This window comes from Echinops telfairi, unplaced genomic scaffold, assembly GCF_000313985.2.
Source record: "Echinops telfairi isolate 266 unplaced genomic scaffold, ASM31398v2 ScPeMD7_3533;HRSCAF=4204_1, whole genome shotgun sequence".
NCBI classification, from domain to species: domain Eukaryota; kingdom Metazoa; phylum Chordata; class Mammalia; order Afrosoricida; family Tenrecidae; genus Echinops; species Echinops telfairi.
The window spans coordinates 26,639,449-26,665,867 of record NW_022107432.1 but is presented as its reverse complement, the minus strand read 5'-3'; the positions used below and the strand labels follow the sequence as shown (position 1 = coordinate 26,665,867).

At 57.0% G+C, this 26,419-nt stretch overlaps 1 protein-coding gene across 3 annotated transcripts; it reads right to left on the bottom strand.

Moving 5' to 3' along the window:
• Positions 1–588: 588 nt before the first annotated feature.
• Positions 589–25,953, bottom strand: MOCS1 (molybdenum cofactor synthesis 1). 3 transcript variants are annotated; one of them, XM_004710751.3, is made up of 11 exons: positions 25,802–25,953; positions 16,747–16,873; positions 14,803–14,970; positions 10,989–11,153; positions 10,420–10,481; positions 9,970–10,081; positions 9,399–9,511; positions 8,817–8,927; positions 5,748–5,868; positions 5,222–5,269; positions 589–3,226 (listed from the first exon to the last, which is right to left on the bottom strand). In XM_004710751.3, exons 1-11 carry the CDS (start codon positions 25,922–25,924, stop codon positions 2,466–2,468), a joined length of 1,911 nt encoding a protein of 636 aa, XP_004710808.2. In that variant the 5' UTR covers positions 25,925–25,953; the 3' UTR covers positions 589–2,465. The 3 variants fall into 3 exon arrangements, with proteins under 3 accessions (XP_004710808.2, XP_030742769.1, XP_045150833.1); XM_045294898.1 differs by having other exon boundaries at positions 3,139–3,226; positions 5,207–5,269; XM_030886909.2 differs by lacking the exon at positions 5,222–5,269.
• Between the last annotated feature and the right edge of the window lie 466 nt (positions 25,954–26,419).

The window sequence follows — 26,419 nt, the reverse complement described above, 5'->3', positions numbered from 1 at the left end:
AAGGACGGAGGATGCAGAAGCTGTTGGTGACACATTCAAGCTGCAGGACAGCAGTTTGAGCTGTTTACAGAGGGCGAATACCGGATTCCAGGGGCCAGGCTCCCCACCCCACACGACTTCTCCTTCTCTATTTATTGTCCTCTAGCTCTGGCCAAGGGCTCTGGAGCCAGCGGCTTTTGTAGCCAGAGCCAACAGTGCCTTGGGTCATGGGCCATTATGGTTATGTCGGCAAGAAGGGGCTGGCGCCCCGTAGGGGCAGCTGAGCTGGTCCTTGCTCTGCCAAACGTGGAGGTCTCTGACATGTGTCCCAAAGCCCCACTCTCACGGGCCCCTTTCCGCACCACCTGCCACCTTGGGGGTAGGTCTTACCCACTGTCTAATTTTGTGTCTGGTGTGAATTCCTAGTCCACCTAATGCAGCCCCGCCCCTTCTCCTTTGGGGTGGACATGCAGTGGGGAGGGGTCTGGGCCAGCCTTTCCCATTTCTACCAAATGGGGCATTGTGGCCCCCTCCCCCACCTCTTACCCAGGAGGCCTTCATGCCCACGCTATCCTCACCAGCGATCTCAGATGACAGACGAGTCTCATGTACAAAATCTGTGTCCTTTTTATCTGCACCTTTTTTTAAAAAATAAGAATATATGGTAATACTAAAATATATTAAACCCATACCACCCCTATCCAGTCTGCCCTGGGACTTGTGCCTTTTTCTTCAGGAGGGGTCTTGGGGCCAGAGGGTGGGGTGGGCTGGAGACAACTTGTTCCAGTTTCGTGAGAGCTGAGGGTCACTATTAAAAGAATCTCGCAAGTGAGCTGACGTCCAGATTGGTGATTTAAAGCCAGCCGAGGTGGGCCTCGTTAGATCTGGAGATGGACGCTCTGTTTGTGGAGACCGCCTGCTAAGTCTCTCAAGTCTCTGCCGTCGCGTCGATTTCAGCCTGTCGTGACCTGTAGGACAGGGGAGGACTGCCCACCCCACCCCACGAGTGTCTGGACATCACGCTTGGTCAAGCCGAGGGGCAGCGAGACAGAGGATGGCCCTCAATGAGGTGGATGGACACGGTGGCTGCGACCGTGGGCTCGGGCACAGGAACAACCGTGAGGATGGGGCAGGACCGGGCAGCGATTCTTTCTGGGTGCCTAGGGTGGCTGTGGGTGGGAACAGAGTCTATGGCACCTAATACCCCCACCTGCCAAATGGTCACCAGCGCCTCTTGGCAGTCGGGGGGAAAAGTCCAGGAGCCTCTGCAGACAGGCCCACAGAAACCCATCTTTGGGGGGAGGACCCAGAGGGTCATGTGACCACCAGGAGCCTCTCTCTGCTCATCCCCGGACCCCTCCTGGATGGCGGCAGAAGGTTTGGGCTGCTGGCTCACAGACAGGTGGGTGGTTCTAACCCTCCCAGAGCTGCCTCGGTGGAAGATTCTTATGATCTGCTTCCAGAAAGTCACAGAAGTCTTGGTCATGGCTGTCTGGCAGCACCTTTACGATAGATGGCACCCACCTGTGCCTCCCTCCCCCAGGTCCACGGTCTCCCCCAGCACAGGGGGAGAACAGGACTTCCCACGGTCTCTGCCTTCCTCTCCTCCCCGAGAGGGGGGTCAGTCTCCAGGAGGGGCCGATGACTGGGCACAATGTCCTAGTAGCTCAGTGCCCTCCCCACACAGAATCTCCTGGGCCTTGCATCTCCCAAACTGGCCGCCACACTGCAAGGGCGAAGGCGAGCTAATACATGCTCCTCCCCCTGTGATGGGCAGACTGGCAGCGTGCAGGGCACATGGGTGCTCAGCCGTCCTTGGGGCTTTGGCCCGTGTGCAGGACCCTTTAAGAGGAGTGGGAGCTGGCAGGGCACTGTAACTAACTGTTAAGCTGGAAGCCCGGATGCTGGATGGATCAGACTACAGGTGGGCAGGCACATTAGCCATCTCAGAGGAGCAGGGTGGGGAGGCAGCGGGACCGGGTGGCTCTGCTCCCCTCAGGTGCTGTCACCCATGGGAAGGCCCAGTTGCAGAAGAGAAGTCTGGATATGACCATTCTCTATCCAGGCCAGGGGGGCTCTCTTTTCTCAAAGGGAGCCCCACTGGGCAACCAGCCTCGCCTTCCTCCCCGCCGGGGAGACTGGAAAAGGAACCACTATGAGAAGAGGGAGCTATGGCGTGGTCTGCAATGCCGGGAGGGAAGCAGGCAGAGACCACACCGTGGTTTCCAGTGCCCTACAGGTGAGCCCTGGCAGGTCCGGCCCAGGCCACAGCGGTCCTGGGGGTTGGAGGGACGGGCTGCTTTCCTGCCTGGAGAAGGACACCACCTCCCAGGCCACTGCATTCTAGGCCTCCCTGCAGTGGAAGAGTGTGGGGCGCTAACCTAAGGTCCCTCTTGGGGACCGGGCCAACGGGACCCGACATCTAGTCCCTGGACCTGCACCCTACCCGGCTGGACTGCTGGCGGGTGGGGTATGCACACCGGGTTCTAAGCCCGATGGAAGTCCCCCCGCTGGCCCCCGGTCTTGCGAATGAGCTGGATCTCACCCAGCACGATGTCCCTGCTCACAGCCTTGCACATGTCATACACGGTAAGGGCGGCCACCGAGGCCGAGGTCAGGGCCTCCATCTCTACCCCGGTAGGGCCGCGGGCCCGGCAAGACGCCTGGATCACCACAGCGTGGCGTGTGCTGTCCAGCTCCAGCTGCACCTGGACGTGGCTCAGTGACACGTGGTGACACAGGGGAATCAGCTGGCTGGTCAGTTTGGCTGCCTGGACTCCAGCCAGCTGGGCGACCACCAGGGCATCTCCCTTCTTCAGCTGGTTCTCCTGGACGAGCCGGAAGGCCACGGGCCCCAGGAGGACCACGGCTGAGGCCACGGCCACCCGCTCTGTGTCTGGCTTCCTGCCCACATCTACCATAGCTGCCCGTCCTTCCGAGTCCACGTGGGTTAGTTGGCCGGAGGGTGGCTGGGGCTCCGGGGGGGTGGCAGGAGCCCGGGCCCCAGGGTTAAGGCACTTGGGATTGGTGTCCGAGTCTAAGAGGGCGCTGTAGTGTCTCTGAGGGGGGCCAGATTGCAGCCACTGCTGGGCTAGGAGAGGGATTTGGGGGACCCTGTGTCCTTTCCATAAAGTTGTCGTCTGGCTGGAGAAACTCACTCCGGGTCTTGGGTTGTACACACGGAGCAAGTCCCAGGAAGAAACGCTGGGAATGGCTGGTGGGGAATCCAGGTGCATCCGCTGGGACTCTGGAAGGCAGGAGGGGCAGGGGAGAAAGACTAAGCCCAAGAGGGGCCTCTTTGACCCACCTTGTCTCCCAACCCCTTTCCCAGACCACCTGGAGCTCTCTCACCCTGCGTGGATAGGAAGGAGGGGTACACGATACAGGGAGAGGAAGCAAACTAGAAGCTGCACAGAGACAGGGGCCCCGCAATGTCAGCTTCAAGTCCTTCCCAACCCCCCATGCACAGGGCCACGCCCCACGGGGTTCTGACGCCCTCACCACGCTGGTGGTGTGGGCTACTCCTGGGCCCCCATCTGCACAACACACTGGTATTTCCAGACATCTAAGGGCTGGACACTGCTGTCTGGAAGGGCGACTTCTCCATGGTCCTTCTGTTCCTAAAGGCAAACTACAGCCAAGTCTCAGCCTGGACCAACACCAGTGATGCTGGCTCCCATCTTTACCTTCCACACCAAGAGCTCACACAGATCTTTTCGTTTCTGGACAGAAGGCGGAGGGAAGGGCACCTGGAGGTCACCTCACACAGATCATAAGTGTACACAGACCAGTTCCTATGACCCGGGGGGCCTCCCGGAAGCCGGCTCCCTCAGCAAGCCTGCAAGTCAAAGGCTCCTCGGACTGGACCCGCAGCACCAACTCACTAGAGGTGCAGGCTCCCAGCGCCGACCTCAGAATCACCACAAGCTTCCCAGACAGCTCAGACACACAGGGAAGTCTGAGATGCACCAAGCTAGGCCACAGTCGCTCTAAATCCCTGACAGCAATAACACTGCCAAGGGTGCCGGACGTCTCCCCCAAATTCCTGCCCCTTCCCCATCCTCTGGGCTCCCAGCCTTGTTCCTGCCAGGAAGGTGTGCCCATGGAGGTTGCAGCCCAGTAGGGTGACCTGTGGTACCGGAGATGGGAGAGGAGAGATGATAAGAGCTGCTGTCCCTGGGTGGCTGGCGTGTACGGGGGTCCAGGAGCTGTCTCGGGCTCCCTCTACCTGCTCCCTCTGGGGGACAGGGCTTACTGGGCTCCCATGTCTCGAAAGAAGAATCCTTTGTTCTCAAGTTTTCTCACTGCTGTCTCATGCCTACTGGGAAAATTCCGAGGGCTCCGATCTGAGTGCAGTCAAGGGGGGCGGCCTTGTCTCTCACCCGGGCAGTACGCCAGGGGAGGAACGGATGCCTGAGAGCTCAGAGTGGGCCAGTTCCTTGCGGTAGGAGACTACACTGGCTCTAAGAAAGAGGAGTTATTATCTTGCAGCATCCCGTGAACACAAGCCAGGTCCGCATGAGCCCCGAGGGTCAAGGAGGTGGGGAGTTTCAGGCCTGACGATCTACTTGTTGAAAAGGTGAGTGCCGCCCCTGTCACTAGCTGCCTTGTGCTCTGCCTGGCACGGAAGAACCACAATCCCTCCATCGGTGGTGGCTCCAATGGTCCAGACACCCGCTCGGTGACGACAGACAGGGCTGTCACTCCACAGGAGCAGGAGAGGGCTCCGTTTGAACCAGGACGTCAACTTTAGCCTTGCTGCTGTTGTGAGTTGCTGTCCAGTTGGCCTGACTCCATGTCACCCCGTGTACGTCAGAGCGAAACACTGTCGGGTCCTGCACCCAGTGTGCCTAGTCAGTCGGTTCACCTCACGGAGGGACTTCCTCTTTGCTGCTGCCCCTCGGCTTGACCAAGCAGGATGCCCTCCTCCAGGGACTGGTCTCTCCTGATAACGAACCTTATAGTGACCTTGAAATCTGGAGCCCTGCCTCCCTCCCACTCCAGGTGAGACTGCAGGGTCACTGCTGTGACATGCAGAGTGAGGAGCAATGGTGGACAAGAACGAGAAGCAACACCAGAGGCTTGAAGGGGTTACGAGAGGATGCAGGAGGATGAGGAGGAAGGCTAGGGCGGAGGGTATCTGAAGGGGACGCAGGAGCTGGGAGTGCATCTCAGCAGGGAACCCCACCCTCAGGACCCCCGAGGGCAAGGGTGAGTGGTTACGTACTGATGGGTCACCCACCGATGAGGATCATGGGCCGGTTCTTCATCTGGGAAATATTGAACATGCCTGGGATAAGGGGGAGATGGGGAAGGGAAGAGAGGGTGGGGGGAGAGTTCACCGAAGCGAACAGAAGGACATTAAGGAGGGGGATAACCTCCAGTATGCGTGCCAACATATCCCCACATGCTCACTGCATGGGTGTCCACGGGAGAGACCAGAGAAGTCTGGATGCCCGGGACCCAGCCCTCCCTAGGAAGAAGGCAGGTTGGGGAATGAGACAGGCAAAGGCACCCTTCCCCATCCCCCAACTCCCAAAAAACAGCTCCCCCATCCTGGCGGTCTGTGCTATGCCAGTGTCCCCAAGGAAGGAGACCCAGGAGTGCACCCCACTCTAGAGGGCCCACAGGACCACACTGTGTTCCCACCAGCTCCGGACAGGGCCTTCCTTTGATCTCTTCCCCTCCCACCAGCCACGGCCTGCCCTCCTGCGTTAAACAAGGCTCACTCTGGGCCCAGCCCAGTCTCCCCCACCCCTGCCCCTTACCTGCGTGCTGCCGCTTCTTCCTGCCCACGGCTGCCCCTATGATTCTCAGCAGCTCCTCCTCGGTGGCCCCTGTGCGCAGGAGATCCCGGAGCGATACTTCGGAACTCCCAAAAAGGCAGACCTGTAGGGGGACCACGGGGATGAGGACAACCACGTCTCCATCACGAGCCCCCAGCCTCTGAGCAGCTGATCCCCACATGTAGAGTAGAGCCAGCCCCCCAGCCTGCCTACGTCCGGTTCATACTTAAGGCCCGGCTCCCTGGTCACTGGAGGACAGAAGGTGGGTAGAGCGGTCAGAGAGGCTGGAAGGGCTCGAGGTAGAGTGGGCATCCCGAGGCGTTTATGTGCCTTGTTCCACTAGGTGTCAACAGACATCGCACACAAAAACGCAGCACAGCCCCTGCTCTGTGACCACCCAAGGGGATGGCCCCTTGATTGCCACAGGAATGGACCCCAAGTGGTTGAAGCTGAGTCCTGGCCATCCCCTCGAGAGGTGGCAGGCACAATGCGTTTCTCCTCTTTTCCCTCAGGGTCCCTTACTCTGACTGCTCTGGCACTTATTTGAGGTTGGGGTGTCCCGAATGGTTGCTTAACTACAGAGGGCTGGTGAAGATGGCATCCGAGTTCATCCAAATGTGGTGGAACAAGCTTTCTGGGAGCACCTGGATGGGATGTTATGGAGGCCTGGGGATGGATGGTCTACTTCCAGACATCAAGGCACCTACCCTCCCCTCCTTCCAGGAATCCTGGTGGCAAAGTGGGTTCTAACCACAAGGTCCACCGTTTGAACCACCAGCCACTCCAAGGGAGAAAGATGATCCTTTTTGCTCTCATAAAGATGTATAGGCTCCGAGACCGACAGGGGCAGCCCTGCTCTGGCCGACAGGGTGACAATGAGTTGGCCTGAGCTGAGCTGACGTGAGACCCTCCTCGCAGGAATCCCGGTGGTGTGCTGGATTATGCATTGGCTTTCTCGGGAGAAAGCAGCAGCTTCCCATTCCTGAGAAGACTGACAGCCTTGGAACCCCGAGGGCCCTTCTACTGTGGGGGCAGACCCTCTATCCTCTAGGGCTGCTGTTAAGTTGGAATCAGCTGGATGGGAGGAAGTTTGGAGTTAGAGCACCACCCTTCCGCAAAATCTTCGAACGCACCTACGATGTGCCAGTTCTGGGCGAGGTGTTGTGGATACAGGGAGGGAGGCCCCAGAGGTCAGAGCCCACCCAGGAGGCTACGACACCAATGAACTGTGGGTCTGAAGGGCTGAGGAGTGCACTGCACTGGCTGTGGCCCCTCCTCACTTCCTCCACCAGAACAGGTTCCGTTCTCTACTCTTAGCAAGAAGGCCACCTGCTGTGGGCAGTCCCTTGTAGGCTCCCTTCCCGCCGGTTTCTGCTTGCCTTTGGCCAATGGGAGGTCAAAGGGTGAGAGGAAAGTTAGGCTGGGGTATTTCTTCTTGCTTCCCTTCCTGATTGGCATCGACGGCTCTAGCTCCAGCCGGGGGGCCTCTCCTCCCGTTCGCATGGGTTCCAGGGGCACCATTTCCTCCCCCTTGCTCTTCCAGCAAAAAAGAGCACAGCTTTCTGCTACTGCCTGTCCCTCATGTCACAACATGCCTAATGATGACCTTCACCCTGCACTAGAAACAGCCCCTCATTAGATCCTCTTCAGAAGCCCATGCCCCACTTCCCGGTGGGACCTTGACTGGTATAGATACCCAACCCGACCCACTGTCGTGGAGTTGTGCTAACTCATAGAGACCCTGTAGGACCTAACAGAATGGCTCCCCGGGGTTTCCAAGGCCACATAACTTTATGGGAGTCATCTGCCTCATCTTTCTTGTGCAGAGTCTGGTGGGTTAGAACCATGGACCTTTTGGTTAGCAACACAGCACCACTAGGACTCCTAGATACCACCTATAGCCCAGGTCAATCAGTACATCTCCAGCCCATGGTGGGTGGTAGAAGGGGAGGGGAGGGTCCCTTGCCTTTTCAACAACCAGCCTAGCGGTTCCATTTGGATGTATAACTTGATGCACTTAAATGCAACCCACCGACACCCTCCCAACCCTGCCCAGACCAAGGCCAACCAGGGCCAAGGCCACTTGGGCACCTTCCTTTCTCTGTCCACACCCATCAGCAGCGATCTTCCCTGTCAGCCCTCCCCTCACACTCCTCCCTGTCCGGAGCACCGCCAGGTGGCCGGCGAAGGTCATAAGCCTCTCGCTCCAAAGCCACCCTGCAGGTTATTTCTTAAGGCCCGGACGGAGGCTCAAAAGCCTTCCCAGAGCCATAATGTCCACAGATCACAATCTTTCCCTCAGCCAGCCCACTTCTCCCTTTGCTGAATGAATCTGGGACCCAAGTACGGGATCTTTCCCACCCCTTGTTTGCACTTGGCCCATTTTCCGAGGCTCGCCAAGGTCAGCAGAGTTCCTCCTCCAGGCCCACTCAGGGGACCCAGAAGCACGTGCTACGCTGTCGTACCTTATCTCAGAAAGGCCATGTCTCTGGGCCTCTCATCTTCCCCACCACCCCCTACCCACTCCCACCCCCACCCAGGGCTGAGTGTGCACGAACACACACACACACACACACACACCATGCTTGTTAAGCTTTGAGGGAAGTCAGGAATGGTTGCTGCTTCCAGAGCTGAGGCCTGGGCCTACTGGGAGGGGCCACCTGAGCCAGTGCCCCCTTGATGCACTGTCCTTCCCCAGTCCTCTCTGACAGTCTCTCCCCAATCCCCTCTGGTATCCCCAACCAGAAGCCACTTTAGGGAACCCAAGAATGAGAGTCAAGAAAGTTGGGGTGAAGAGTTCCACAGGTGTCATGAGTTCACTCTCGCCTGCCACTCCTACCGGGCATCACACACACACACACACACACACACACACACATGCCTCCCCACCCACCCACCCACCCGCCGAATCTGATCTTATTTCACCAACTACCTTTGGGCCAGTTAGTACCCTCGCCAATCAGGAGCACAGGTACGGGGCGATCTCCAGAGCAAAGGCAATGTGGGGCCTTGTGGAGGAGGGGGCTCACTGTGTGGATGGGGGACACTCGCCTTGAGGTTCCCATCTGCTGTGATCCGCAGCCTGTTGCAGGTCCCACAGAAGTGCTCCGACATGGATGTGATGAAGCTGATCTGGCCTTGGAAGCCCGGGATCTTAAAGGCCTGGACGGGAGGGAGGGTCAGAGATGGGCTCCCGGGCCGGAGCTCTCGGCTCCTGTCACCGGAGCCCTGACTCCAGTTCCCTTGCCCCTCAGAGCCCAAAGGGAGCTGGTGCCTAAGGGCCTGCAGACCACAAAAGACCGTGGGCACAGAGGCACGCGCATGAGCTTTCTGAAGCGGGCCTGGCATCTGCTTGTGCCTGGTCTGCTCTTGGGGGAAAACTGAAGGGGACAGGACGCGTGGGCAGCATGTTCAGAGATGGCCTAAGGAAGCCGGGGTGGGGGGTGGTACTCCCCCCTGCCAGGTACTAGGAACGGCCACTGATGAGGGACTTAACTCTGCCATGTCTGCCCCTCGAACCATCAGACACGGGGGTGGTTGGCAGGGCACTGAAATGCCATCCCGCAATGCACCATAGCCTTCTGACCTCACCGCCCTGCCTCCCTCGCCAGCCTCCTTCCTCCCCTCCCAAACCTTGGCTGTGCTGGACTCCTCCTCTGGAAGCTTCTCCAGCTCTGGCCACCGCTGCTGGACCGTGTCCAGCATCTCCTTGTAGCTGACCATCTTCTTGAAGTTCCACCTGTTGCCTGTACGTGGGGTGGCAAGTTGGCAGGAGGAAAGACTGAGTCACAGAGCGGCAGGGGCCTTGCCCGGCGTCAAGGCCATACTCCTGCAGGGCTCAGGAATGGCTCCCCGACCTGTCCTGTGGGTGGCCCGGAGGTCCCTGCCTAAAACGGGTGCATCAGACCTCACCCATGCTGACTCAGGAACCACCGGTGTCCCAGCAGAGCCCTAGAAACAGAGTCCGTCCAGTCCTCCCCTGCCAGCAGCCCAGGAGCAATGCCTCTACACACACCGCTGGACTCCTGAGTCAGCAGCCTCCCCCCCAGCCTTTCCCACCACCCCAGTACGCACTGAGGGCACGAGGCATTCGCCCCACCAAGCCCTTGGCATGGATATGCCCATGGGCCCAGCCTGCTCCACAAGCCACACCACTGACCATCAAAGGGCATGTACTCTATGAAGCGAATGTCCAACTACTGACCATCAAAGGGCATGTACTCTATGAAGCGAATGTCCAGGGGGAGCCCCTCCGTCAAGGCCACAAAGTCCAGGAGCTCGTCCTCGTTGAGGCCCCGCATCACCACACAGTTCACCTGGCCGGACGACAGGGAGCCATGGTACTTCTGTGCACACGGTCAGTGGCACAGGCCCGGCACAGGCTTGGGCTCTCCACCGGGGACCCCACTCCCTGACTCCACCCAGGTCTCCTTCAGCTGGGGGTTTCCATGGGGGTCACTGATTTTTCTCTCCTCCCTCATGGGGGGGCAAGACTGGGCGCCACTGGCAAGGAAGTGGTGGTAGTGGGGGTGGGGGTGGGGTGCATTTCAGCTGTCTGGCCAGGGTGGGAGCTGTCGGCGGGGCCAGGAGCTGGGCAGGAAGGGCAGGAAGTCCGAGTGAGCAGTGTGAGCCTGGGGGGGGGGGGGGGACTCACCTTCACAGGGCTGTAACCCAGCTCGATGGCCTTGTGGATGCCCTCCATGACCTTGTGGAAGCCTGTGGTGAGGAAGACAGAGTGAGGTCCAGGAAGGTCCTCTCACCCACCTCCATCCCTACACCTACACACACACACGGAAAACACCCACAGCTCCGAGCAGCCTAGGCAATTCCTATTAGCCCGAGAGTCAGCAAGCATTTCCTTAAAGGAGGAAACGATTATGTAAGTGTCTATCAACATGTCCTTGACAAAATTCACACCACAGGAAGAACAACTTTTCATAGTGCATATGAGGTCTATAAGAGAGAGAATGCTTGGAAGGCGTGGTGGAGGACGCATTTTGCCCAAGTGAAGTTCAAAGTTACCGCTCCCTTTCACCAAACTGATTGCAAAGAGTCATTGGTAGGAGCCACACTTGGCTCCCGGGCTGAATGAGAACAACTGTCGGTCAGACTACATCCTCATTCAGCCCAGAGAGCCAGGGGGTGCGCCTCACACCATTCACTCTCCCCAGCTCCAGCGGGTCCTGGGGTGGACACCCTCCACCGCTGGCTGCATCTGATCACCTCGCCTGCGGACGATGAACTCAAATTTGGCTGGCACCAGGGTGTCCAGGCTGATGTTGATGGCGTTGAGGCCCGCTTTCTGAAGCGGAGGCAGCAGCCGGGCGAGGTTGATGCCGTTGGTGGTGACGCCGATGGTCCTCAGCCCTTCCAGCCGGTGGAGCTGGGCTGCGGGGAGAAACAGCAGGGGTGGTCAGACCACCCCTCCTTGGGGAAGGCGGGAGGATGGCGGGAAGGGGGAACAGGAGGAGTGGCTGGGTGGCTCTCTGCAGACTTGGCTCGGTGAGACCTGAGCCGAGGACAAAGCAAGCTGCGCATTGAACCCTGAGTGTGCTCGCCCTGTTAGACACTCAGCTGAGGGTTCTGTACACCTTGCTGGCTGAGCCTCACACAAAAGATCAGCCCCACTTAATATAGATAAGCAGAGGGTGGCTTGGAGAGATTAAGAAAACTGCTCAACGTTACATAGCTAGCCAGGGCTAAAGCCAGTAAGTAGTCCAGATGGTTCATGTGCTCAAGCTGCTAACTAGGTTACAGGTTCAAATCCACCCAAAGGAGAGTTGGAAGGAAGCCCCAGCGACCTGCTTCTGAAACGGAAAGCTGCATGGAGCACCGTTCCAGTCTGACTCTCATGGCGTCGCATGAGTTGGAATGGAATCCACGTCGCCTGGCAATGACGTGAAAAGAAGAGCCGGGATTCAAACCCATCTACACGAGGCTCCAGGACTGTGCTCTGGACCACGTGGGCCCTCAAGTCTAGTGCTAAACCGGCCGCTTCAAACCCCAAACCAAACTGGCTGCTATGGAGTTGATGCCACCTCATAGCAACCCTGCAGGACAGGAGAGAACTGCCCTTGGAGTTTCCAAGACCGTAACCCCTCACGGGAGTAGAAAGCTCCGTCTTCCTCCCCGGGAGCAGCCGGTGGTTTGGAACTGCTGACTTGCGGTTAGCAGCTCAACGCACAACTACTACGCCGCCAGAGCTCCTCCTGGGCCAGGGAAACGGGGCTAATCCAAGCAGCCTGGAGTCGAACCATGATGAGAGGATGCTTTGCTTTTGTTCTTCTAGCTGATCCAATATGATTAAGATTTTTTAAAAAATGAGTCTGTGAGATAATGTATTAGGATACAGGGAGGCGCTCATCCGAACTCAGATCCCAGTCAACATTCATGGAAGCAGCAGTCCAGAAATCGGACCGTGCATTCCACTGGGGAAATCAGCTGCCCAAGGTCTCTTCAAAGTGCTCAAGAGCAGGGAGGTCAGGCTGAGGACTAAGGCCTGACCCGAGCCATGGTATTTTCACTCGTCGCAGGTGTACGTGGAAGTGGACGGTGGATAAGGAAGGCCGAAGAAGAACGGAAGCATTTGAGTGGCGGTGCTGGTGAAGGGTACTGAAAGGACCACAGATGGCCAGACGAACAGACGCCTTGTAAGAAGTACAGCAGAAGGCTCCGCAGAGAGGAGGACTTTGGACATGGTATCAGGAGCCCTGGGAAGAGGACCACCTGCTGGGAAGCGCGGAGGAGCAATACCAACGAGGCAGGCCCTGGGACGGGATGGAGGCACACAGTGGCCGCAAGGAGGGCTCCGACACCTGACTGGCTGTGAGGAGGGCCGGGCCTGGGTGGTCCAGAAGGCCGACGGTGACAACCGGCAGGCAGTAGCCATGCTCTCATCGCTCAGCTGATACAAACGCTGATGGCTTTTGCGGTGCCCACCCAAATAGAAGTTTGAAGGTGTTTTCCGGTGTCCTTTTTAAAAGAAAGAGCAGCAGCTCCAGGTGGCTCTGCCAGCGAAGGGGATGAGGCGTGGGGGCCGGCTTCCAGCCTTGGGGAAGCACGCTCGAGGGAAACAGGGCATCCGGGAACTTGCCCAACCTTCGGGCAGCTCCTGGGACGAGGGCTGGCGGTTCTGGACTGGTCTGAGGGAAGGCGTGGCAGGCTGGGGCAGAGGGGACAGGCAGGGCGTGTGACCTCATAAAGAAAGGGTCCGTGTCCACACCCACGAGTGTCTCGGGACTCTCACTGTCTGTGCCCTTCCTGAAGGACCTGGTGGCGAAAGCCCAGGGACTGGTTTACGAATCCACTGAGGGAAGCTGCCAAAGCTCTGCTGGACAAGAGAGGCAACAGCGAGGGCCCGACCGGCCTAGCGGGGTCTCCTGTCCTCCACTGTCCCTCTACAGGGCCCTGAGCCCGAGGGATGAAAATCCAGGGAGTCTGTAGCCTTCCCTGCTTCTCCCTGAGGTCTGAAGGCACAGACCTGCCGGGCTTCCAACTAGTTTGACTCTAGCGGAGTCACTTTTGTCATCACCATCTGCGGGTAGAACACCCCCTGGAGACCTGCAGGGCACAGCGTGGACAGTCTCACGGGGCAATGCTGCTCGCTGTTCACTGACAGGCCTAAGAGAATAACTGCTCTATCCTGGAGCCCAAAGCTCGTGTCTTCTCCTTTCCTCGCCCTCCCCGGGCCTGTCAGAAACTAGGATCTGACCTGAGACCTTTTTCTGGCAAACAGTGTCGAAAGAATAGCTGATATGCCCAGAGAGTGTTAACTCACTGCTCTGGCACCAAGGTGAGAAACAGCAAACCCCAACCCTGAAAAGCATAAACTGATGGGGGTAAAAAAATTAAAGTGACAGGCCAAGCCAGTAACCTGAACATGATAAATGTAGTTATAAAAACATAAGAATAAAGCAGAGCCACCCTAACAGCAGTGGGCCGGTTCCAGCCTGCGGGCTATCGTGTGTCCACCCCTGGGCTGGGCAGTGGCTGGGCATGCATGTGGAGCAGACAGCTTCTGAGCAGAGGCCAGGCCTGTAGTGCTCCTGGCAAAGGGGACAGAAAGGGCAAAGGCCCTGTGGTGTGGCCAAGGGGAGGGGAGCTGGAGCGGCACAGAGGCAAGCAGGAGCCAGGGCACATGGGCCTTCCCTGGTGGGATGGGGGTGGGGGTGGGAGGACTTTGGCTGGCATGTGATGGCCAATCATTGGACTCTGATCCTTACAAACTTTGTGACCTTGCACATGTTACTAAATCCTAATGGCCAATTTTCCCCCCATCAAAATAGAACAATAACCGATTCCTGTCCCAGACAGGTGTCAACTGTGTACAAGAGACAGGTAGAGCGCTAAGCGAACACTCCCTTCAGTTATCAACACTGAGGCGGCCTACTCCTATACTTCTAGTGGGATCCGATTCCTGTCCCAGACAGGTGTCAACTGTGTACAAGAGACAGGTAGAGCGCTAAGCGAACACTCCCTTCAGTTATCAACACTGAGGCGGCCTACTCCTATACTTCTAGTGGGATCCGATTCCTGTCCCAGACAGGTGTCAACTGTGTACAAGAGACAGGTAGAGCGCTAAGCGAACACTCCCTTCAGTTATCAACACTGAGGCGGCCTACTCCTATACTTCTAGTGGGATCCGATTCCTGTCCCAGACAGGTGTCAACTGTGTACAAGAGACAGGTAGAGCGCTAAGCGAACACTCCCTTCAGTTATCAACACTGAGGCGGCCTACTCCTATACTTCTAGTGGGATCACTCTGGCCGCTACATGGAGACAAATCTCTAGAGGTCTGGTGGTACAGGGAGACCCTCTGGGAGGCAGTGCTGGGCATCATGGGGCAAGTGCACGTATTTGGTCCCAGTGGAGGGTTAAGAGCCCTCCTGGCACTGCCCACTGGCTCTGCAACTCTCCAGACAAGTCTGCGACCAGCCTGCACTGAGGGTGCATCTGGGCCATGCTGGACTCACCAGCATCCCCGACGCCATGCTCCCGGCTGCGGGCACAGGGGCAGGGAGAGGAGGCCCAAGCTCACCCACAATGTCCACGACGTCTGGCCGGATGAGTGGCTCCCCGCCCGTTAGCCGGATCTTGTCCACGCCTTCTTTCACGAAGAGCCGGGCGAGAGCCAGGACCTCCTCGGTGGTTAGCAGGTCGGCTTTGGGGGTCAGTGGGACCCCCTCCTCAGGCATGCAGTATTGACCTGAGGGCACAGGAGAGGCCGTGTGCGTGGGGAATGGGCCCAGCAGGCAGGCCTTTTGACTCCCCAACTCCCCCACCAAGCCAGAAGCTTCCTCTGTGTCTCAGAGCCACCCCCACCCACCAACCCCCAATCTGGGCTTCAGGGGAGAGCAGCGCCTAGTCCTGAGTAGCAGCCCTCTGGGGCTCCTGGGCTTATCTTCCCCACCCCTCCCCTTGGTCTTCAACATTTCTCAGCTGAGGGGATGGGTTCCAAAGGACAAACTAGGCTCTGGGCACAGCCTGGCCAAGGGGAGGGGCATGCCCGGCAGAGTCCCTCAGCACCCTCCATCCTCCTTCTAGCCTGGCATTCACACTGGTACCACACAGTGTGTGCCAGCATGTGAGAGGCTGGGGCTTCTTACTGGCCCGGGGAAGCCCACCCTTTTCTGTAGCTCCTAGTGCCCTCATGTAGAAACCAACCACCCCCCTGCCCTCGGGCCCATTCCCACTCCTGGCCACCCTAGAGGGCAGAGAAGAACTGCCCCCCGTGGGCTTCCGAAGCTGTGACCCTTTAGAGGAACAGGGAGCCTCATCTTTCTCTCACAGAACGGCCACTGGGTTCGATGTGCCAGCCTTACAGTTAGCAGTCCCGTGCACATCCCCTATGCCACCAAGGCTCCAGTCCATTCTCGTATCTTGAGCCAGTGTCTGTCCTATTTTATGGGCCAGAGAACTAAGAACTCAGAACTCAGGGGAAGGAGCCAGAATGGAGTGAACCAGGTGACGAGGACAAGTGGGGAAGGCGTCCCCTACGCTGCTGCTAGCTCCTGGTGCTGGTGTCGATGAGCGGTGCCATCCAATGAGTGCTAACTCGTGGCTGCCCTATGCTGTATCCTAAGCACAACAGGTAGAAGAGTGTCTTGCCTTGCTGCACCACCCCCGTATGGGCTCTCTTACACTCAAATACCCTTTACCATGCATCCACTGAGGGGCATGGGACCCAGTTAGTGAGCTGGGCCCAGAATGGGTTTTCTGAGACAGAACAGAAAGAACCAAATAGGTAAATGTATCAGAACGTACCAGATGTAACAAAAGCAACTGTTATTTAACTAAACAGCAGTCACCTCTGGGCACACATATATAGGAGAGGGCTTCAAGGAAATTCCATGATTTAATTCCATCCATGAATTTTTTTTGAGGGCTCTTTGTACGCGCATTTATTGGGTTATGAGACATTTCCCATTGTCAGCTCCAGAGGAAAAAAGAAAGGCAGGCAGGCAGATAGACAGGCTGGAAGATTAGAAGCTGGGCATCCTGCAACCACGGTTACCACCCTGGGGTGCTCCATAGGGGATTACGAAATGGGCACTCTTTGTCTCAGTTCTGGTCTTGGCCAACTGTCTCATGGGCCGGGCACAGGGGCCAGGGTTGGTCACAAGCAGGCCTGTATCTGTCACAAGTTTGTCATGCCTACCCTACATCCTGAGATCCCTGATGGGAGAGCCAGGCCCCAATCCTGCTCCTATACCCAACAGCCAGTGCCCAGTGGAATCCAGCTGCTGGAGCAGGCACATTCCACATTGACCCCTCTCTTGGCCCCGAGCCCTGGCTGGCTGGGCATGCCAGGGGTAGTGGAGCGAGGAGAGGAGTCAGAAGGAGGAGTCGGGAGGACAGAAGGACCCCTGGGCAAGGGGAGCTTCCAGAGGTGGCTTCAATGGAGTCCCAGTAGCTCCCACGTGGTGCCTGCTGACACATGATGATAATGGGAGCCCAGAGGGGCTCTGAGCAGGGGACTCACATCTGAGGTTGCACTTCTCGGTGAGCGAGATTCGCAGGTAGCTGTGCTGGCGGCCGAAGCTGTCGGTGAGGAAGGTGGAGAAGGGGGCAGACTGCTCTCTCAGGGACTGCTTCCGCCTGGATAGATCCTGTGAGGGCAGAGCAGAGAGAGGCTCATGGGCCCTGTTCCCAGGTTGTGGGCAGGAGGGAGGACGACCCACCTGGGGGAAGCACCCACCCCCGCAGCCCCACACTTGGCTCAGCGTCCTGAGCCCTCTGTGGCATGCAGTGTGCTGCCAGCAGGGCACCATGGTTGGCATAGAGGACACGGGGTCAGGCAGGGCATTAAACCCAACCCAAGCCCCAGCTTCTTCCTGCTGTCATCTTTCTGCCCCTACCTTCCCCCCCGGAAGCCTTGCCCAAGAACAAACAAGCATTTCCAGGATTCCTTGGGCCGAATCACCAGGATGCAAGCCAAGTTGGCCAGCACCTGGGTCCAGGTGGGGGCTTGGCCAGAGAAGACTGAGAGAAGGTCTTCAGCTCAGGCCACACACACCCGACCTCTGCCTGTGATACAGTAAACCTCTCCCCAACCAACTGCCTCCCCTCCCTACCCCCACAGGTACCTTCCCTTTATAAGACAGGGGGCAGAAGGGGCTCACAGCATAACTATTAACTAAACTACAGGGGCTCATGCGTCTCACACACACTGGGGCCTCCCCATTGCCCCGTGTGGGAAGACGGCATCTTGAAGAGGGCATTCGTTGGGGGTTTGGGAAGGAAGGTAGGCAGCAACCCAGCCCCAGGGAAGGCGCAGTGGAGGACCAGGGTGACCAGCTCGCACAAAGCTGGTCCCTCGTGGGGCTGAGTTCCACTCCAGGGGCCCGTGCGAGTGTGAGATTCCGCACTGTGCACGCAGGTCCTCCCAGTGGTGACCTGCCAGAAGCAGACTGCCCGGCCTGCCTTCTGCGGTGCCTGCCTCTGAGTGAGTTCAAACCAGACCTTTCAACGGCGACTGACTTGCCTTTCAACCTTTATTCTTCACCCTGATCTCCTGCCAGAAAAAAAGGATTAGCACCCACTCTCTGGGGCCTCAAGGGGAGGAGATGACTGGAGGCGCCAAGCATGATCCAAACCCATCCGCCCACTGTCCCCCTTCCCACCTCAGCTCTGTCTCCCTGGACAGCACAACCTTGGATCCTGACAGATGTGGATGAGATCATTGCCCCATGGGAGCAACACTTGCAGATCAGCTCAGTTTTCAAAGAATGTGCCCTTCTTCCTTCAGTTCCCACACCCTACCTAGCAGGGCGATGGTCCTAACGAACGCTTGGATGGGCTCCAGCAACACACTTGGCAGAATGGAGGGTCAAGGCAGGTCTTCTGATTCCATGAGCTAAACTCCTTCTCCTAACTGTCAAAGGAGAGCCCAAGAAGGAAGATGGCGGGGTGGGAATAGTCACGTCTCTAGAATTCTGTGAACAAAGAACGCAGGACCCCGATGTTCCTCCAGGAGACCCAACGATGGATCGAGGGTAGGAGCCCTGATTGTTGTTGTTGTCATTGTTGTTAGGTGCTGCTGGGCATGGAGGGCAGAGCAGCACACTGCCCAGGCTTGTGCCCGCCTCCACCCTTGCCATGCGCGAGCCCATCCATGACCTCGACTTCCCCTGCACTCCAGAAGCGCAGCTACATCTCTCTTGGACGACGCACCCAGAACACTCCCGAGAAGGAAGGATGGCGAGACTTCATCTCGTGTACATCGGACGTGTTGTCAGGCGCGGCCAGTCCCTGGAGAAGGACATCGTGCTTGGCAAAGGCAAGGGTCAGAGCAAGAGAGGAAGCCCCTCTGTGTGCGCGGCTGACCCCGAGGCCGCAACAAGGGCCTCGCACAGCAGACGGATCGTGAGGATCGTGAGGATGGCACCGGGCCAGGCAGGGTCCGTTCTACTGTGCACGGGGTCGCCGTGGACTGGAACCAACCAGGAGGCTTGTAAGAACAACAAGATTCCGGGAAGGAGACACTGCAGTGAGCTCTTCAGCCTTGGCTGATGTTAGAACTGTCTGGAAGTTTAAGAGATGGGGAGGAAAAAGAAAAAGAAAAAAAAAAAGACCACCAGAGACCAAACTGAATTGAGAATTTCTAGAACTGGACCCCAGGCACCACTAATTTTCCCCTCTCCCTAGGCAGTCCTACTGTGTGCCAGGGTGCAGCTGAACACCGTTGCCTTCCCTCAGGAGAGAGGAGGGGAAAGAGGGTTCCAGGGAAGGAGGGGGCAGGGGTACACATTCAAAAACTGCTTCCAGGGTTTCCCTGGGTCTTCAACTCCCCACCTCAAGACCAGCCCCCCACAGTGGCCAAGCCACTGAGCACACAGTTCCAGAGTGTGTGAGCAGCAGCCGCTTCTCTGTACAGATTCTCAGTCATTTGCTGCTTCCATGGAGTCCCTGTGGACCCTCAGGCCCACCCACCCCCGGGGCCTTTCTATCCCCAGTGGCCCTAGGGGTGGGGTGGGGGCCACTCCACAATCAAGAACCCCATGTCAACCAGGGCATCAGATACCGGGGAGCCCGGGGACAGGGCACAGGTACACCCTCGCCTCTGTGCATAGCTCAGTCGGCTGTCAGTCAGTTCCCACCCCTGCTCCTCCCTTGCCATGCTGTCTCCCCTCACCCCGATTGGAACGACGGTGAGAACAGCAAAACCCAACCCCAACCCAACCAAACACCCGATGTCACGGAGTTGACTCCGGCTCAGAGCACAGCTACAGGAGGGCCTGTGTGGTGGTCAATCTTCAGGGGAACAGACGCCTCCGTCTCCCCTCCCCCCTTGGTGGGCCTGAAAACTGACCGTGTGGCTAGCAGCCCAACACCGCCGGATGGCACTGCCAGGGCTCGTTAGCTGGGCGAGGAGGGAGATCAAGTAAACCCAGGCACCTGGCACAGGTGAGACGCTAAGCAGGAAGCACGAGTCAGCAGACAGCAGAGAGCACCCCATGCTGAGGGGATGGCAAGGCCGGCTGGATTTCACTGTGAGGTCTCACTCGGCCTCATCTAGATTCATTCAGACTCTGCATGCAACACCCACGCCTTCACCCAAGCCCTGCTGGGTGCACATACAAACTTGCTACCCGGCATTTGGCAAGCCTCCTACCCCACCCCCCTCCCACCTTCTCCCTCCAATGTCTAAGTGCCTTGTTGATGCTGCGGGGTGGCACCAAGGGGACTCTGACCCCTAGTGACCCCATAAGGGAGTAGAACTGCCCCATGCTTTACCTAACTGCACTCTTGGGGTGGTCAGAGCCACTGCCCCCAAACCAAGCTCACTGCACCCAGTCAATTTGGACTCACAGCGACCGTGTCAGGGCAGTAAACTACCCTGGTGGGTTTCTGAAGGTGTGATTCTTTCCGGGAGTAGGAAGCCTCATCTTTCTCCTGTGGAGCAGCAGGTGGTTTCAAACTGCTAACCTTGGGATTAGTAGCCTCAAGGTAGTATCACCCACTATGCCACCAGGGCTCGTTTACAGAGCCACCAGATGGGCTCGATCAGCCAAGTTTTCAGTTAGCTGCCAAACACTTAGCTGTTTGAGCCACGAAAGTGCTGTTTAAACCCCGAGGGAGAAACAGCCCAGGATCTAGAGCAGCAGTTCTCAACCTGTGGGTCGTGACCCCTTGGGGGTTGAACGACCATTGCCCAGGGGTCGCCTAAGACCATCGGAAAACACATATTTCTGATGGTCTTAGGAACTGAGACAACGCGTGTGAAGACGTTACCCATGCTACACCATGCTACAAGACAAAACTTCATTTATTTGTCATTAGAAATAAATATTTCACACTATATAATTACATTTTGTTTTTGTGATGAATCACTACGCTTTAATGATGTTCAATTTGTAACAATGAAAATACATCCTGCATAACAGAGATTTACATGACGATTCATAACAGTAGCAAAATAACAGTGATGAAGCAGCAATGAAAATAATTTTATGGTTGGGGGGGGGGTCACTACCACATGAGGGACTGTATGAAAGGGTCGCCGCATGAGGAAGGTTGAGAACCGCTGATCTACAGAGTGTGACCAGGCAGAATAGAGTGACCTCCCTCACCGGGCAAGGGCCAGGTGGGCGCTGTCGGAAGTAGGAGGATCCCAAGCCTGGGCAGCTCCTCTGCCCTCCTCCTGGGAGCCCTTCGGGCCTGACTCCAGTGGCTAGTGCTGTCAATTGGTAGAGAGTGTTGATTATGGTGTCACAGGCCTGTCCCTCCTCCAGAGAGAGAGGTGTGCAAAGACCTGCAACTTGGTGGTGATCATTAACTCGGGCGGCTCTGCACTGCCCAGATTCGGTCAAGAACAGTGGTTTCGCAACCTCAGCTGCTCGTGCAAATCCCCGCAAGAATTTCAGAAGCAAGGGTGTGAGCGTTCCTCCTCAGTCGCTCTGGGAGAGGGCCTGGGTTCTGCTTGGCTTTTAAAGTGCCTCGTCTTTTTATAGGCGCTCAGGTGGCATAGTGGATTGAGCACTGAGCTGCTAAGCACAAGGTCAGAGGTTCAAATCCGCCAGCTGTTCCATGGGAGAAAGAAGGGTCTATGTCCTCTTGTAAAGAGTCCCAGGAGCAATTCTAGCCTGCCTGTCAGCTCACTGAGAAGTAGAACGGACTCAAAGCTTATGGCCCAGGGCCAGGGATCACTACCAGAACCAGTTCCAGATGCTATTTTAATCCAATAGTGGTTGCTGCTGCTATGAGCACAGACTTTGGAAAAGTCTGATTCCATTACTGAGCAAGCTTCGACACCTCAGCTTCCTCATCCATAAAATAGGGAGAATCATACTGAGTTCAATAGGAAGAGTGGGTGAAAGAATGCAGTTCCTGCCATACAGCAGGTATTCAATGAGTGATCACTGCAATGATCTTAACAGAATTGCTAGCTACATACACGGGGACGTGTGTGGGAGAACATTCACGATATTTTCAGTCCACTCTTTGAACATCACACAAGCTCATGGAGCACTGCTCTTGTGTGTGCTCTGACCAGCTTTCCCCTGGCCTGGATGAGACTGGCCTTCCCACCAAACTCAATGCTCAATGACAGATGGCCCAGAGCCAAGGATGCCAGACCTGCCATCCCACCACCCGAAGCAGGACCACGGGGTCTGTGCACCCCTAGGACTGTGAGCATGACCTCTGGGAACCAGGCAGTAATCGGTTGGCATGCTCCTGGTGACCGTTTGTCTGGAAGCCCCGCTAAAAAGACTGGAGGTTTGACGCTCCCCAGAGGCACCTTGGAGGAAAGTCGGGGCAACCTGCTTCTGAAAATTCAGCCCTTGAAAAGCCTGTGGAGCAACACAGTTCTCCTCTGACATACGCGGGACCACCTGAGCTGGAATGGGACCAACTCAGTGGCAATGGGGGGAGATAGAGAGTGAGTGAGAGAGAGACCGTTACATAATCTGGGGTCAACTTGTGAAGGGGTGGAGTTTAGCCTGTCAATCAGGTCGCAGCTTGATGACCTCATTTGGAGGAGCTAAGGAGATAAATAGCTCCCTGGAGGTGGGACACACACTCATTCCCTGGGAGACATTCCTCTGGACAAGCCATATGGAGCTATGCTGATGGAGCCAGAACCCTGGAGCTGGAGGAGCCATGTGGAGACCCACACCACTGCTAAGATGCTTCTACTGCCACTGGATCCACAAGACTTTCCACCCACTGGCCTGTGATCTTCCTGCACTCCGCATCATTGCATGTGCTGTGTGAGTCTGAAGAGGAATTTACAGACTGGTACTAGACAAATGGGCTAATATCAGACTTATGGACTTGATCTGGACTGCGCTGGGATATACAATTGCTCTTTTATCTAAAGCTCTTTCTTAGACACATAAGAATGTCTATGAATTTGTTTCTCTTGTCAACCCAGACTAAGAGAGAGAAAATAAAAACTCTCTTGTCTGCCCACCCCCAAAGGAGTAGGGCGGAGATGGGTGGTGTATACAAGGGAGTGAGTTCATGGGGGAGCCCTCCCCTAACAGGACCTTCCCAGAGTGGTTACTATGGTAAAGGCCAGCATTCAAATAGCTCTAGGGTGGAGGGAGCAGCATCGTCATCCAGGAGAAAAGGAACACATCCCAAACTCAAATACCCGGGCCCCAGATCACCTGCTGTTTGGTATGATGTCTACCAGGGGCCCCTTAAGCAGACAGAATCCACCTCTAGCCCAGCCTAGCCCCCGGCCCAGCTTGTCTCCCTTCTCCCAGACTCCGGCCCTATGTCAGACTTCAGTACCATGTCCCAGAAAGAGCCCGTGATGAGCCGTGCCGGCTAGGAGTCAAGCTGGACCCCGATGAATCTCTTGCCCACTGCCAGAGCTGTGCTCCTCCTCCCTTCTGTGGCATTGTCTCCTCCCTAGGAAACCCCACTCCTGGGTTCAGCTTTCTGGCCCTTGAGCTCCCAGGTGCTTTTGCTTCATCCAGAGCGAGTTTCTCCCCTACCCCGGCAGGCCCGGGGCCTCATGGCAGCCCTGAGGTCAAGAAAGAAAAAGAAAGGGAGGGAGGAGAAAGGAAGGAAGGAAGGAAGGAAGGAAGGAAGGAAGGAAGGAAGGAAGGAAGGAAGGAAGGAAGAGTGCTCCCCTGCTAGGGTAGATCCTCCAGACGACCCAGGTAACTCAATGGAGACACCCTGTGGGTTGCTGTGCCCCCCACCCACTGTCCCACTTAGCCACCGGCCACCACCTTACCTCCCCAGCTGTCAGAGACACTCAGCCTCTCCTGGGCCTTAGCCCAGGCTCCCTTCCCCCTGTCCCAACACACTGCACATCTCAGCTCCCTCTCCCTCTCCCACCCCACGCCTTGCCTGTTTCTCACATCCTGACACCCACGCAGTGGCTCTGCAGTCTGCCCCTGCAAACACCTCCCATCTCAAGTCAGCCCGAGGAGCCCTCCAGCATGGGACAGGGACGCTGCGCGGAGGAAAGAAGAGAATCCCCTCCCACACCCCTAGGTTCTGCCCACAGCCAAGCTCCGTGGCTCTGCTGAACACACTGGAGTGCTACAAAAAGTTCCTGGAAAGATTCCATCATCTTGGAATTCCATTTCTCCACCAACTTTCTGAAACACTTCTCTTGGCCCCTCTCCCGTCTGAGGTTGCCATCCTAACCCCAAGGGGGGTGGGCAGAGTGAGTGAGAGCCTGCCCGCCACTCACCCCCTACTCCCCAGTTGGACTGCAAACAAAGACAAGACAAAGATCAGCCTGCCGGTGGCACTGCTGGAAGAAGTCCTGCAGGGAAATACTTGGAAAGGCCTGGAAGCAGCCAGCTCTCAGGATCCCCTATCTGCTAAAGAAAATCCTATTGGGGGGGTGGGGGAGATACATGTGATCACACAGTTAACAGAATGGCCGTTCTAAGTGTCCAATGGGAAAGGATGGACAGGACCCCACTGGGGCCAGTGGTGGCAAAGATATGGACTCAGACCAGCACTGACACCACACAGCCATGTCCTCTGTTCTGGGCTGTTTGTTCCAAGGCACGGCTAGTTAACGCTTCTCACCCCACTGTTAAAGCGGGCACTACGGTTCCCATTTTAGAGGAAGAAACTAAAGACGCGGAGATGTGAAGGGCCCTGCCCAAGTCCACACCCTCCTCTTTCTTTCTTCAAGGGCAGAAGCAGCCTCTCTTATATTCCTCTGGGGAAGGAGACCTGAGCAAGGTCCTGGGGTTGGGGTTTGAGTCCCTGCTCCCTCACTTTATAGCTCTGGGGCTTGAATGAAGTGACTTCACTCTGGTGAGCTGCAATGTTTCCACCTGAAAATGCCGATCTTACCTATATCGCCGGAGCCCTGAGTAGTGTAAAGGGTTAAGTGCTGAACCCTTAGCCAAAGGAGCAGCTGTGGGAACATGCCGAGAAGCGCTGGATCATCTGCTTTGGAAAGGCCTGGGAAACCTCGGAATCGGCTCACTTGATAACAACAACTCCTCCCCGGGGGTCTTACTGTGTGTGGACTACATGGGACCACGCATGAAGTCACCGAACACAGGGGTCCTCTCATGAAAGCTTCAAATGAAATTGCGGGGGGTGGGGCACACACATTTTTCTTGAAATCTTTAAAGACCTCTCATCATCTTTACTTTCCCCCACCACAAAGAAGTTGAGGAGCTCGGGATACTGGTGACAAAAAACCTCTGCTCTTCCCCCAAAGAGGGCCTGCTCTCAGAAGGGCTTGGGTTTAGGGGATGCAAGTCAGGTTGAAGCCCTCCTCCTTTCTGAACAATAAAAGATGCGAGGAGCTATGAGCTGATGGTCCCCTAGATGGGAAGCCCAGTCGTCCTGGGAGATGGGGTGGGGTGGGGCGCAGAAAGCCACTAGAGAGGCTGGGAAAAGAAGTTTCCCCAAATAAAGTGAGATGCTTCTCTCCATAATGATTCCCTGGCCACGCTGACAAAAGCGCAGCGAAGGTGAACCTCAATGAGGACACTGAGGGGAGGAGGGGGCTTTGCCGAAGGTAGAGGAAGCAACCCCTCAACCCCTAATGAGACCCTGCCCCCCCAACGTGGAAGGGCCCTGGTCTGGCTCAGTTCTGGTCCAGAAGGAGGCTGACCTGAACCCTCCCATGGGAAAAGATGGAAACAGGCAGGCAAGGGCGGGTCAGAGTCCTGTGACCACAGAGGTGACTACTGACAGTTGGTGGCCCCACGGTGACACTTTTAGTCAGTGTCACACCGTGAAGCAGTGTCACAGACACCTGATCACACCGACACTTCCACGCGGGGGGCAGGGAGGAAAGGGATTAAGAAGTGGCTGGGTGTGGGCGGCGCACAGGGGATACTAATCACACCTCATTGGACCCAATGCCCTGGTGCCACCAGCCCACGTCTAGCAGGCACTCAACCTGGAAGGAGCCTGCAAGGCTGGGTGGGCAGGGAGCCCCTTCCGCTAGAGTCGGTAGCTGGTGAGATGGGGCAGTTTCATGAGAGCGTCTAGCGCCAACGGGCCCCTTCCATAGACTGCCACCCAGGATGGGCCGGGTGCTGCCCAGAGCGAGGGAGCCCCTTCCTGATAGGTATGGGTGCGGGCGGGCTCACCTCCACTGCAGGCTGGGAGGACTCCCCTGGACGAGGCTGCGTCACCGGAGCCCCTGAGCTGCAGCTCCGGACGCCAGTCCCCAGGACCCTCCACAGCTTCTGGGACACAGGCCGCAACGCCATTTAGCCTACTCGCCGGGGGTGAGCCTTCCTGGAGCAGCCGGCTTCTCGAGCGCACTATCCCGGGACTCAGCGCCCTGGGTCGGCGTGGGGCGGGGTCCGCGCAGCCAATCGGCGGGAGCGTTCCGGTGCGCAGCCAATCGGCGGGGGTGCCCCCTGCGCGCCGCCTTCTGGGAAATGTAGTCCACTCCTTCCACTTTCTCTTTTCCCTGGGCGGGCTTAAAGAGCCACTCTTGCTGTTGTTGTCCTTTCTGACTGGCCTGGACTTATGGCAAACAAAGCATAACTGTCCCAGAGAGTTTTCTTGACCGTAATCTGCCCCCTCCCCCTTTTAGTATTCTTTTGGGGGAAAACATGGAAGGTTCCCAGTTCGCCTTTATCCTGGTTACAGTGTGTGTGTGTGTGTGTGTGTGTAGATGGCAGTGTGTGTGTGTACATGGCTTGTTGGCTTCAACTCCTGGTTACATTGTGTGTGTGTGTGTGTGTGTGTGTGTGTGT

Coding starts and splice junctions, on each gene's coding strand:
- MOCS1 (XM_004710751.3), bottom strand. CDS start 25,924: ATGGCGTTGCGGCCTGTGTCCCAGAAGCTGTGGAGGGTCCTGGGGACT. Junction 11,154..14,802: donor AGACGTCGTGGACATTGTGG/GTGAGCTTGGGC, acceptor TTCTCCCCGCAG/CCCAGCTCCACCGGCTGGAA. Junction 5,270..5,747: donor GAAGAAGCGGCAGCACGCAG/GTAAGGGGCAGG, acceptor CCCTTATCCCAG/GCATGTTCAATATTTCCCAG.